Source organism: Erythrolamprus reginae, chromosome Z (genome assembly GCF_031021105.1).
Source record: "Erythrolamprus reginae isolate rEryReg1 chromosome Z, rEryReg1.hap1, whole genome shotgun sequence".
Taxonomy (NCBI): domain Eukaryota; kingdom Metazoa; phylum Chordata; class Lepidosauria; order Squamata; family Dipsadidae; genus Erythrolamprus; species Erythrolamprus reginae.
Genome location: NC_091963.1, coordinates 28,830,610 through 28,844,902, shown reverse-complemented (window position 1 = coordinate 28,844,902; position 14,293 = coordinate 28,830,610). Strand labels below are relative to the sequence as shown.

Sequence of the window (14,293 nt, the reverse complement as noted above, 5' to 3'; positions counted from 1 at the left end):
ATGATTACAACTTTGCAAATACAATTGATATGAAAATACTTAAATTTCAAATCCATAAATAAAGGTCACAGATTTTATACACATTCTTTAAGTTACTGAATTTAAAATACTGTACCTTGGTTAAAATTGTTATACTATGATTCTTAAGTTAAGGTAATTGATTATTACAACCAAAAAAATAGGAGAGTTTTGGTAATAAAATAGATATTAACTGCGTAAGTAAGTAAGGTACAAAATGGGCCAAGCGGTATAAAAACTGAAAATAAAATGGATGCAACTAATGATGGCTTAAAATTGTTTTATGACTGGGAGCAAGCCAAATATTATGCAGTGCTGAAAAAAGTTGTTGCCAGAGCATGTTTATGGACAAATATGGATTAGGACAAAAATCACTTGAGGACCTAATAGCTTCTGATACTTGCCTTCACCAAGTATCGAAGCTATTAGCAATCCAAATACAAGAGGTTTTTTTGCCCATCAAGGGCAAGTCTCTCCTTAAAACGACAACATATCACTGATTTTGATATTGCCTGTGTATGTATACATATATTTATATATGTACTGTATATGTCAATTTCCATTAATTGAACTCGGTTGATGTGATTTGTGTGTCCTATCTTGCTTTTGATGATTTTTTCCCCCTCTTTGCAGCTGTATCTCCAAATATTGCAGATCTGAGGAATTTAGAAGTACTCAATTTTTTCAATAATCAGATTGAGGAGCTGCCAACTCAGATCAGCAGCCTTCAGAAGCTGAAACACTTAAATCTTGGGTAAGTAGCAGTTGTGATCAGTTGTTTTCAGACTTCCATGTTTCTATGTTTCTATATTTTAATATTGCTTAATTGCCTTTCCCAATCTAATGCTGGCTCAGAATTCTGAGAAGTATAATTTCAACTATCACAGAACAGTGATGGTTAACTAGCCGCCCCGAGTCTGCGGAGAGGGGCGGCATACAAATCTAAATAATAAATAAATAAAATAAATAAATAACCTTTTTGCTGTTGGGTGCCAAAAGTGGAGGGAGCACGGGGGGTCGCAAGCGTGAGTGCCCATACCCATAATTTAACGCCCCTGCGCATGCATGTGCAACCCTCCATGCTCCCCCCGCTTTTGGCACACAATGGCATGATGGGCCTGTTTTTCGCCTTCCTCGGGCTTCAGAGGTTTTCTAGGAACCTCCCTAATGGAGCATCCCCTACTCCCCAGTGGCCCTCAAAGGCTAAAAACTTCCCATTTCCTGACTTCCAGTGGGACCACAAGGCCCGGTTTTCACCCACCCCAGACTCCAGAGGCTGTGGAGGGCAAAAATGGCTTCCCCCATCCTCACAGAGACCTTCTGGAGGCCAGAAACACCCTCACAGAGCTTACCTAAAAAGGGGCCACTGGAGATTCCTGTGACGGGAGGGGGGCATGGCCAGCCCAAAATCAGCTGGCCAGCATTCAAATATGCGCTGGAGCTGATCTACATCAATGACTCCTGTCATAGATTCTGCCTCCTGCCATAGGTCCGCCATCACAGATCTAGAAGGTAAAGAGACTGAAAGAAGATTCTTTATAAGATATAGTTGAATAAAATTATTCACTAGTTAGTTGTTTTGTATTTGTATTTATTAGATTTGTATGCCGCCCCTCTCCGTAGACTCGGGGCAGCTAACAACAGTAAAAAGACAACATAAACAAATCTAATATTAAAAAATATAAAAAAACCAATTTAAGAGATCATTCATATATACAGTCATACCATACATACATTTTATAAACCTAGGGGAAGGGAATATTTCAATTCTCCCATGCTTGGCGACAGAGGTGGGTTTTTAAGAGCTTACAAAAGGCAAGGAGGGTGGGGACAACTCTGATATCTGGGGGGAATTGGTTCCATAGGGTCGGGGCCGCCACAGAGAAGGCTCTTCCCCTGGGTCCCGCCAAACGACATTGCTTAGTCGACAGGACCTGGAGAAGGGCAACTCTGTGGGACCTAACTGGTTGCTGGGATTTGTGCGGCAGAAGGCGGTCTCAGAGATATTCTGGTCCGATGTCATGAAGGGCTTTATAGGTCATAACCATCACTTTGAATTGTGACTGGAAACCTATCGGCAACCAATGCAGACTGCGGAGTGTTGGAGTAACATGGGCATATTTAGGAAAACCCATGATAGCTCTTGCAGCTGCATTCTGCACGATCTGGAGTTTCCGAACACTTTTCAAAGGTAGCCCCATTGTTCATGGTCTAGCAATGTCATCTTGAAATAAATACAGTCAAAACATTCTTTCTTTAAAATAGAAAAGCATTCAACCTTTTGTATCAATATGAAAAATAAAATTGTGTCTCAATACTGCAGATACCCTATAGTTTCCAAGAATGGAAACAAGATAGAAATTACACATTTCCTACTCTTGAGTAAGATGAAAAAAAGATTCACTTTGTCTGTGTTAGGTATCTGTAGCTTTCACAGATGTAAGAATACTATTACAATACCTTGTTAAATTAAAGCATATTTCCTTAACCACTTTGATTTTCTGATTTTGTGAAGAGTTGACATCCACCTTGAAAGTCTATCAAAACCATTTATGATTTTGATTTTTTTTAAAAAAAGATGCCCGTTTATTTTTTAAATTTTTTTATATAGATCTTCCTGCCTTTTGATATCTTTGTATTTGATCAGGGCTTTTTATTATAGTATTGTTATCTTAATTGGGGGATTATTGAAAAGACATTCCATTTGGATTTTAAAATACAGTAATACTGATACAGACTACATATACCATGCAAAATGTCACTATTTATTATGCATCAAAAATAATGCCAATTTACAACTTGCATTGATTCTTAGGATGAACAGGCTCAACACCTTGCCACGAGGATTTGGCTCTTTACCAGCTCTGGAAGTTCTTGATTTGACTTACAATAATTTAAATGAAAAGTCCCTGCCTGGAAACTTCTTCTATCTAAGTAAGAAATAGTATTTTTTAAAAATATAAAAATAAAACTTTAAATCATCTTGAAAAGTTGCTTTGCTTTTTCCAACTGATTTATTTGAGAAAGACTGTGTTCTAAAAAGAATTTTTGAGATATATGTTTCCTCCTGTGAGCACTCTTGAATATTTCTACATAGCTTGGCAATTTGTATCCTTTGATCTATAGTCACCTGATATTTGTGGAATAAATGGACAAATGGATATGTTGGATATGCTGCACTTCAGTAATATTTCCTTGAATTTTATTCAGCATTTGTAAAATGAAATTTGGGAAATGCAGTACTCTGTTGAGACCGTTACAGGAGCTGCTGTTTATATCAAGGAATGCTAGCTAGCAATCAGGTTGTGATTTACTTTTTTTAAAGATAATTCTTAGTTATATGTATTATAAATATCATGTTCTCAATTAGAATTTGGTATCATCAGGCAAAGGCATTCACTTTAGCAAGGCTCAATGGTGCTTTCTTCTATTTTCTAGATAGGTATACAGTGTTCCCTCGATTTTCGCGGGTTCGAACTTCGTGAAAAGTCTATACCACGGTTTTCAAAAATATTAATTAAAAAAATACTTCGCTGTTTTTCCTCCTATACCATGGGTTTTTATTTATTTTATTTATTTATTTCATTTATTGGATTTGTATGCCGCCCCTCTCCGGAGACTCGCCCGATGACATCATATGTCATTGCTAAAATTTTGTCTGGCTTTAATAAATATTTTTTAATAAACTTTAATAAATAAACATAGTGAGTAATAATCTAAATAGTTGCTAAGGGAATGGGAAATTGTAATTTAAGGGTCTAAAGTGTTAAGTGAAGGCTTGTGATACTGTCCATAGCCAAAAATAGTGTATTTACTTCCGCATCTCTACGCGGAAATTAAACTTTCGCGGGTGGTCTTGGAACGCATCCCCCGCGGAACACTGTATATATATGCTTCTATGGAGGCAGAAAGGGAGGCAGACACACAGAGATAGATATACAAACCTATTAAGTTTAGTTTAGTTTTGAAAGTGCCATTCATTGAGCCTATCATTTCTGATATGGCTCTCAGGGAACTCACAGGGTTAGGATCTGAAATCTATGACTCGCAAAGAAATCACCATACACAGAGACTAAAAGAAGCTTTTTTGTTTGAAAAATACAGATGAAACACTATAAATTTCAATTTATACTGAGTTTAGGATGGAGGATTAAGGCACATGCTATGTCCAATCGTAATCCCAAAATAGCTCCCCCCCCCAACTAGAAATTAAGAAACGCCTCAGAATTAAAACAAAACTTGAACAGGTAAGGAAGCCATCTTTTCCCTCCTTTTCTATTATTACTGTGTGGGGATTGTGACAGAATATGAAAAGACTTCATTGTTTATATTTAAAAAAAACCTCAATTCTTAAATTCAGTTCAATTAAAAAAATTAAAATATGCTTTCAAAACTCTATATTTAATATACAGAATATTTTGTGTAGGTCTGATTATTTATAAAATTCACAGCTTGGGATAGAATTGGAATGGAATAATTTGCAGGAGATGAAAATGAGAAATTAAAATAAACTTTGCTCTTCCCTACCACTGCACGAGTGGTATAATCTGCTCAGTTTTGAATAGGGTTACTGTTTTTCAAATGTGCTTAGACATTTCAAATGTCTAATGCCTCATTAATGTCCCATAAAGTGTTTTCTTAGGGCTCTATTGCTAGAATGATTGAAATATTTCTTGAGTCACACAATTTGTTTAAAAACTAAGGGACCGAATGAAAAAAATAAAATTCACCCAAATTATTTAAATCTTTGGTGTTTTTTTAAATGATTCCACATTCTGTTTTCATTATGGAAGTAAAGAGATTTTTATGATGCAGAAACAGTTTTTATTTGTGTGTGTTCTGGTGCACCAGTTCTCAACATTTCATCAAAGAATCTGGTCAGAAAAAAGACTTTTTTTTCCCTAAAAAGATACATTCTAGTGATTGTGTTACAATATTATCAATCAATAAATATAATTTAAGTACATAAAATATTGCAACAATATTGCTGACAGTTCTGTCCTGTATTGCAAATATCCCACTATAATAAACATTGTTGTAAATAGAATGTTGATGATTTGCTAAATATTGTAAAATAATAATTGTTGGCTAATTAGAGGGGAAGCAATGCTTGCCACTAGGGGGACTATATTTTCAGAAGCCTCAATCAAGAAATTCATCCAATTAATGAGTGTGTGCTAATGAGCTGAAACAGTATTTACTAGTACAGTAGTACCTCTAGATACGAGTTTAATTCGTTCCAGAACGGAGCTCGTATGTCGGACAACTCGTATCTGGAACAAAATGGCTTTAGACTTTGTTTTTCCCCTCTGAGATAACCAGAAGCAAGGATTCTTGCGCCACCTAGTGGAAACTCGGCTCGTATCCCGAATTTGAGCTCGGGTGTCGAAAAGAAATTTTCCTCCCGTCATGGCTCATAACTTGGAATACTCGCATGTGGAGCAGCTCGTATCTAGAGGTACTACTGTATATGCACAGTTGTCCCCTAAACTCAACCCACAAATTACACCCAAATAATTTTTGAGAGCTAGCTAGCTCATAATATTGTTTTATTGCATTTTGACTCAAGAAACACTATGTCAAAATACTCTTGAAAGCTTCAGTTTGCTTTAGTTCTTTACCATTTCTCTTGGTCATCTGGGGAGAAGAATTGTGTCCTGATTATTTCTGCATACATCCTGGTCTATTTTTTAAAAAGATGTTACAGCTTCTCGTTTCACAAACCTAACAGATGTATACAAAATAACCTTTTTAGGGAGATTATGGATGCTAATTTGAAAAGCGGTTAATAATAAACTTGGATAGTTTCTGTCTTGACAATTTAGTATTGCAGGGGCTTGCTACAAACTGCCAGAGAGCAGTGTAGTAGAATTTGCTAATTATGTCGGCCCTTTTGGATATAGATGTTTTCCTGAGCAGAGCAATAGTACATAAGCCAGTAAATCTAAGTTTGACCTGCTTGTTATTATTGTGAGCCTTGGGTATGTCAAAGGCTTTTCACCAAGTCAGGGTTATTAATCAAACCTGACACATTTTCATTGATCAGGTCTCAAATGGTCGGGTTGTATGCCACCCTGTTTATATATTGCTGTTTAATTTGCAGCCACCCTGCGTGCACTCTATCTAAGTGACAACGATTTTGAAACCCTGCCATCAGATATTGGGAAGCTCACAAAGTTGCAGATAGTAAGTAATTTATCTAAATTCTTGGGGGGAGGGGGAGAATCAATTTATTTTTGCAGTCCTAGTTTGAGTAGAATCAAATCAATTTACAAGAAGTCATGGGAGTTTGTAGGAGCATCAGCACCTGTATTGTTTATTTTTAATCAGAAAGGACTTATGCATACATCGGAAGAATGGGTGAAGTAGCAAAAAAGGAAAAAAAATAGTTGTGTTTCTGGCAAATCTTGATCTACTTCTTTTCAGCTGAGAATTGACCTGACAGCTTTATCATGTAATAGACTTAATCTCTTCACTAAATTGACCTATTTTCTAGTATTATATATCCATTGAATCATAATTTGAGCAGTCCAGATCTATGCTATATGATAAACCACATATTTAGTTCAACCACAGTTAAGTCTAACTAAGCTAACATATGCACTATCACCTGTTTGAGTGTATTTTGTATAGGCAGATTGATTGTCTGATTAAATCTTAACTGTTTTCCTTTTTTTTAAAGCTTAGCTTTAGGGATAATGACTTGATATCACTCCCAAAAGAAATTGGGGAACTTACACAACTTAAAGAACTTCATATCCAAGGAAATCGTCTTACAGTACTGCCGCCAGAACTAGGTAAGTTTGTTACTTTGTTGAAGTCTAAATAGCCTAAGAGTTCTGGAAAATATATAGTTTTGGATAGCTTTTATATTTCAAACCAATTATTGCTGCTTCTCATCTTGTTCTTTCCTCTGGTTATATTAAATTCATAGTGGTTATTTAGTAACAAGGTTTAATAAAACTTGTTGCAAGTTGGTCAGCATAGATGTTTGAGGGAGGATGCAAGTTGGGAAGCTAAAGGATATAAGGCAGGGATGGCAAACCTTTTTTCCCTCAGGTTGGTTATGACCTATAAAGCCCTTGATGGCACCAGACCAGATTATCTCAGGAACCACCTTCTGCTGCACGAATCCCAGCGACCAGTTAGGTCCCACAGAGTGGGTGTTCTCCGGGTCCCGTCAACTAAACAATGTCGCTTGGCGGGACCCAGGGGAAGAGCCTTCTCTGTGGCAGCCCCGGCCTTCTGGAACCAACTCCCCCCAGGTATTAGAATTGCCCCCACCCTCCTTGCCTTTTGTAAGCTTCTTAAAACCCACCTCTGCCGCCAGGCATGGGGGAACTGAGATACTCTTTCCTGCTAGGCCTTTACAATTTTATGCATGGTATGTCTGTATGTATGTTTGGTTTTATAATAAGGGTTTTTAACTGTTTTTAGTATTGGATTGTTATATGCTGTTTTTATTACTGTTGTTAGCTGCCCCGAGTCTACGGAGAGGGGTGACATACAAATCCAATAAATAAATAAATAAATAAATAAATATGTGTGCTATTACTCATGCACGAGTGCCCATGCCCATAATTCAATGCCTGGGGAGGGCAAAAACAGCTTCCCCTACCCCTGGAGGCCCTCTGGAGGTCGGAAACGGCATGTTTCCCAACTTTTGGTGGGCCCAGTAGGCTCGTGTTTCACCCTCCCCAGGCTCCAAAGGCTCCCTGGGGCCGGCAAAGGGCAAAAGCAACTTACCCATCCCCCTCTGGAGTCTCGCTGGAAAAAAAATGCCCTCTCCGAATGCAAGCCAAAAATCAGCTGGCTGGCACACACATGAACATTGGAATTAAGCTGGGGCAACAGATCGCGTGCCAGCCGATATGGTTCCACGTGCCATCCGTGGCACCCGTGCCATAGGCTTGGCATCACTGATATAAGGTGAGTCATCACATGAGCAGGCCCAATTTTACAATCAAAAGTCCAGTTTCCCCAATGGAGTTTTTTGTTCTTGTTGTTGTTAGAAATTGACCAAAAAAAGGTCGCAAATCATGATCACATAGAACATTGCAGCTAGTTATAATGTGAACTGGTTGCCAAGTGCCCAAATTTCAAACAGTGACTGTAGAAATGAACAATAGTTGTAAAAGTAAGTACAGGTTGTGAAACACTTTTTCCAAGGCTCATAATTTTGGACCATTGTTAAACGAATAATCACAGGTTAAGAATTACCTATATTATAATTAGAGTTGTGTCAATTGGCATAGAAAATGATTACAAAGAATAATTTGTACGTTGCACTTATGATGCTCCTCTCCATTTTTCTTTAAGCGCATGGGTCATTTTTCAGGTTTCTGTGTGAACTTCAAAAAAGATTCTGCTGACACTCTGTTTAATGATACAGTTCAATGGAGCAGCAGCGTCTTTTTTTCAGGCTGACCAGGAATTGAAAAAAAATATATATGTGATTTAATATATAGAAAAAAGATGTTGTCTTCCCATATTTTCTGTATGTATAGATGGTATTGTACCTAGAAATATTAGAATATGCATCCCCCCCCCTTTTTTTTTCAATCGACTAAATCATTTAGAATTGGCTAAAACTGTATGTGAACTTAAGATAAGTTTAATTATGCAACAAATCAATGAAAAATCTTAAATCACTTATTTTTATTTTGAATTCTGAATAGCAATAGCACAGACTTATATATTGCTTCACAGCATTCTCTAGTCAGCATATTGCCCCCAACAATTTGGGTCCTCATTTTACCCACCTCGGAAGAATGGAAGGCTGAGTCAACCTTAAGCCTGGTGAGATTTGAACAGCCAAATTGTAGGCAGCCGGCAGGCAGCAGAAGTAGCCTGCAGTACTGCACTTTAACCACTGCACCACGAGGCTCTTATTCCTTGTACCTATCATGTATTATTGACTCAGCCTTCCATCCTTCCGAGATGGATAAAATGAGGACCCGGATTGTGGGGGCAATAGCCTGGCTCTGTTAAAAAGTGCTATAGCTAACATGTTGTAAGCCGCCCTGAGTCTAAGGAGAAGGGCAGCATAAAAATCAAATAAATAATAAACAAACAAATAAATTATTGACAGACATTAAGATTTAAACTATGGTGCTCGTTTGCCAATATGATTCAATGAAATACTGAATAATGGGTGAATTAGAAGTGCCTTCTAAGTGATGGCTCCCTCCCAATGGAACATTAGTCTACGGAAATAAGAGTGTCCCCACATTTGGGCACTCTTTCAAAGGGCTTTGAAGACATGGGTTTGCCAATGAATTTGAGGGCATTAGGATGATATGGAGTCCATCAAGTACTTGGTTTAATTGTTGCCACTGGGGATATGTGGATTTTGTATTTAGAACTTTTATTTCTGGAAGCTGCCTGTCCAATATGCCATGAACACGTTGGACAATCATATAAGATTTGTTAGAAATGAATTGCTGAACTATCTGTCCATTTTAAATAACTTTTCTAGAGCTGAAATTGAAGTTCAGCCCACTTTGTAGACCTTAGGCCAGCGGTCCCCAAACTACGGCCCGCGGGCCGGATGCGGCCCGCTGAGGTCATTTACCCGGCCCGCGGCAGCGTAGGAGATTTTACCATCTATAATATACGAAGTTCCCGAATCTCATCTCCACTCTGCTGCCGAGCGTCTGGCGGCGGCAAGGAAGAGGAAAGCCAGGGGGGGCGGGGAGGAAAGCACCCTATGGCAGAGCAGCAACAGTTCCTCTGAGAAAGAAATTGGCCAATTGCTTTCCTCTCCGCCCCTGGCTTTCCGCCTCCTCCTCCTCCAGACGCTCAGCTGCAGATCGTCTTTGTCCCTCCAGTGCCGCTTTTTTTTTTTTTTTGCACCGGTGAGGTTTGCGCGCGCTTGGGCACTTTTGGCGTGTGGGGGGGCTGCTGCGGAGAGGAAGAGAGAGAGAGAGAGAAAGAGGAAGACATAGAAAGAGAGTGTGAGAGAGAAATAACGCAAGAAAGAGAGGGAGAGAGAGAGCGGAGAGTGCTGCTTTTTTGCTTCTTCGCTGCCCGTGGGGAGCCTGGAAGCCCTGCAAGAGCATCTGGAGGGGGCAATAAACAAGACCGGCTCTTGGTCCCTTGAAGCTGCCGCCGCCGCCGCCCAGCAAGGAGATCCCTTCGCCCGAACGGAGGCGGCGGCGGCGAGCTCAAGGAACCAAGAGCCGGTCTTTCTCGGCGCTGAATTGTTGCAGCTTCTGAGGCCGCCTCCGCCTCCGGGCGAAGGGATCTTCTCGATGGGCGGCCTCAGTTCGAAAACGACTGGCTCCTTTTCGGACCGAGGCCGCCCACCGAGGAGATCCCTTCGCCCGGAGGCGGAGGCGGCCTCAGAAGCTGCAACAATTCAGCGCCGAGAAAAACCGGCTCTTGGTTCCTTGAGCTCGCCGCCGCCGCCTCCGTTCGGGCGAAGGGATCTCCTTGGTGGGCGGCGGCGGCGGCAGCTTCAAGGGACCAACACCCGGTCCTCGTTGAGCTGAGCTTCCTTTGGCTTCCTTCGAGGCGGCAGGTGAGCTTTGCAGCTTTTCATCGAAGGAAGCCAAAGGAAGCTTAGCTTGGGGGCGGGCCTGAAGCAGCCACCGCCGCCTACTCCACCCTGAGCTTCGGCTGCACTGGGCAGCACTGGCGGGCGTGGGGCAGCAGGGCAAGCCGCGAAGGTGGCGCTGCCAAATGTGGGTCGAGCGGGAGGGCACTGAGCAGTAGCCGTAAGGCGGCAGTGGGGCGGTTGGCTGCAAGGCACCGGCGGCGGCGGCTTGATGTGTTGCAGGACGCCGTACATTGCTGGCACTGCACATGGGGCTGGCACCTCCGTCCCAGCCCAGCCAGCGGGCCAGTGCCAGCCCTGTACCCAAGCGTAGCGCCAGTGCCACTGTCTTGGAGCTTCTGCTTGCAGCCGACTGGCTCGCGGCGCGTTGCAGGGCAGAAAAAAAAAGAAGAGAGGAAGGAAGAGAGAAGAAAAGGAGAGAGAGAGAAGGAAAGCATGAGAGAGAGGGAGAGAAAACAAGTGAGAGGGGGAGGGAATGTGAGAGAGAAAAAGAGAAAAATGAGAAAATGATGGAGGGAAAGAACGAGGGAGAGGGAAACAAAACAAATGAGAAAGAAGGGAAAAAAGGGAGAGGGAAGAGAAAAGTGGAAAGGAGGGAAGGAGGGAGGGAGGGAGGGAAAGAAGAAGAAATGGAGGGAACAAGGAAGGAAGGAAGAATGAAATGAATTGAGGGGTGGAGGAAGGAAGGACTTTTTTGGGGGGGCGGTGTAAATTTAAAAAAAAAATTCTCTCAACATACATTCAAACAATACAATGTACCATCTAATTTTCCCTGAATAAAATGCAGTATTTTGTCAGTAACTAAGATCAATCATCAAAAAAGTTGCAAAAGTTTTTTTTCTAATGTTGTGATCCAGGTACATACTTTTCTTTTAATTAAATTCCCTCCTTAATGTTCCTTCAAAAAGTACACCAATTATATTTCTAACTTAACCATTATGCCAAAGTGCTTTCTTCTTTCTTTATATATTTTTCTATAAATATTTTTATATATTTTTCTATAAACCAAGAAAACCTTGTATAACCAATCAGATGTTAACAAAAGAAAATTAAAAACAAAACATAAACATATATGAATTTCTCCCCCCCCCCTCTAAATAGTACGTTCCCATTTTGGTTTTTTACGTTAAAATAAGGTATGTGCAGACTGCATAGGGATTTGTTCATAGTTTTTTTTATAGTCCGGCCCTCCAACAGTCCGAGGGACAGTGAACTGGCCCCCTGTGTAAAAAGTTTGGGGACCCCTGCCTTAGGCTATCTTGGACATAGTTTTTTGAAACATAGTTTTGATAATCATGATAAATAAAGCTTTTCAGTGCTTCAGAGGAGTACTTCAACTTGATAAAATGCCCTTAGTAGTATTGCTCCAATTTCAATTAATAAGGTACATTTTCAACTAATAAGGTACACTCTCACAGTTTTGATCAACATTCTAAAAGCAGCCAAATAAAATTGAATTATATTTGTGCTTATATTTGATGCATCAGAAGAACAGTGTGATTTTCTGAGTCCAAATAAATTAGACTGTTGTCATAGTTTGAACTGAGTCACTGCCTTCGGGTGGAGCTGCTTCATTTAGCCTTGTAAAATAATCCCCGATACATAAACATTGAAGTTGATATTGAAGTGTCCAGAATTTAAAGTTGTGTACCGACGTTGAAGACATGTAATGGTTTACTGCAATTAAAATATTACAGTTACATTAAATGCCATGAAGTTCTAAATTTATGAAATGTGTGCGTGTGTATATGTGTGTCTATGTTTGTGTACACATACATATACATACACTCAGGTATATATGCACATCTATACATTTTGTTTAGGAATTGGAATATTGTTTGGAAGGAAATGAAGAGGAAAGTAGAGTTGAAAGAATCAGATAAAGTTGTCAAAATCAGTAGGACATGTCTTAAAATGCTTTGCTTTGGTTTGCCTGTGTGCAAATGCTATTAAAAAAATTCAGCAAAAATGCATAGTAGCCCTAAGTAAGGGATTCATTAATGGTTAGAAAATGGTGCAAACTCATCAGAAAAACACACAGCCATCGATGAAATAATGAAAGAAAGTTGCACTGCTGTAACAAATTTTGTGGATGTGCAAAAATAATCATGTTATCTAAAAACTGATGAGTGTAGGTTTTATTATTGCATGCCTTGTTTTATATATAGAAACAAATGATTTAACAAAATGTCAAGAGGAGGGAAAGAAAGAATAAAACAAAGAAAGTGAGGTATTTTGGGTAACAACGGTGGAGAGAGGAAGCTGCTTTTTCCATGGCCGCGCATGCGCAGATGGTGTTTTTACTTCCGCACCTGGGAAGACCCAGCAGCTGAAGAGCCGCCTGCCTGCCCGCTTGTCCGCCGCTTTTCCGCTTGTCCGCCGCTCTGGGAGTTGAAGATCCAGGGAAGGTTCCTTCGGCCGCCCACCAGCTGATCTGCTCGGCAGCGCAGTAGCAGCGAGGAGCCGAAGATGGGGTTTCCCCGTTGCCCACGCAAAGGGGAAACCCCATCTTCGGCTCCTCGCTGCTACTGCGCTGCCGAGCAGATCAGCTGGTGGGCGGCCGAAGGAACCTTCCCTGGGTGCCACCCGCCGCTCGAGAGCAAGAGGGGGAGAGATAGAGAAAGAGAGAGAAGGAAAGAAAGAGATGAGAGAGGGAGGAAGAGAGTGTGAGAGAGGAAGAAGCAAGAGAGAGAAAGAGAGAGAGAAAGAAAGATGAGAAAGGAAGGGAGTGACGTCATCGGGTGGAAAAATCGCGATATAGCGTTTCGCAATGCTCGAGATCACGAAACTCGGGGGATCACTGTATTGGGATTTCCAGAGTCTGGAAACTAAATAATTTAAGATGGATAACCTAAACAGTGTCTGTCACTGATGATTATTCCTTAACATAAAATCAGCATCAGTGTCATCAAACACGAAAGAAAGGACTAAACTGTAACGAGGTCCTGTAACAGCATCTTGTTTGCCTCGTAGTGTAATGATCTGAGAAAAGTACAGGGAGTTCACTTCATCCTCATGTTAAGAAGTCTGTAAGGTTTGCTTTGAGGGGAATGCTAATCATGGTACTCTTTGCGTGTCAGTTTACTAATTTTAAGAATTGAGAAATACTTGACAAAAGAGGAAAATTATATTCACAGGGAGGAGTGTGTACAGTGTTCCCTCGATTTTTGCGGGTTCGAACTTCGCGAAAAGTCTATACCACGGGTTTTCAAAAATATTAATTAAAAAATACTTTGCGGTTTTTCCCCTATACCACTGTTTTTCCTGCCCGGTGACATCATATATCATCACCAAACTTTCGTCCACCTTTAATAAATATTTTTTTTAATAAACTTTTAATAAAGAAACATGGTGAGTAATAATCTAAAGGGTTGCTAAGGGAATGGGAAATTGCAATTTAGGGGTTTAAAGTGTTAAGGGAAGGCTTGGGATACTGTTCATAGTCAAAAATAGTGTATTTACTTCCGCATCTCTACTTTGCGGAAATTCAACTTTCGCGGGCGGTCTCGGAACGCATCCCCGACGAAAATCGAAGGAATACTGTATACCAGAATACCTAGATTTAAGCAGATTTGCTAAAATCAGTTGAGACCAGCATTTATTGGAAATACTTTGAATGTGGGGTTATTTAGTCTCTTTTTTCCCCCTCTCTCTCTCCCAACACATTGGATATAATATTTTCTTCTCAAGTGCCAGTGAAGCTTGATGTCCACCATG

The 14,293-nt window shown here is 40.3% G+C and overlaps 1 protein-coding gene across 1 annotated transcript in view; it reads left to right on the top strand.

Moving 5' to 3' along the window:
- RSU1 (Ras suppressor protein 1) overlaps positions 1-14,293 on the top strand; it is a 123,805-nt gene that overhangs the window by 31,741 nt on the left and 77,771 nt on the right. Inside the window, exons 4-7 of the mRNA XM_070729569.1 lie at positions 652-772; positions 2,834-2,952; positions 6,122-6,204; positions 6,701-6,815. Of these exons, the coding sequence (XP_070585670.1) occupies positions 652-772; positions 2,834-2,952; positions 6,122-6,204; positions 6,701-6,815 (438 nt within the window). The remainder of the gene's footprint in view (positions 1-651; positions 773-2,833; positions 2,953-6,121; positions 6,205-6,700; positions 6,816-14,293) is intronic.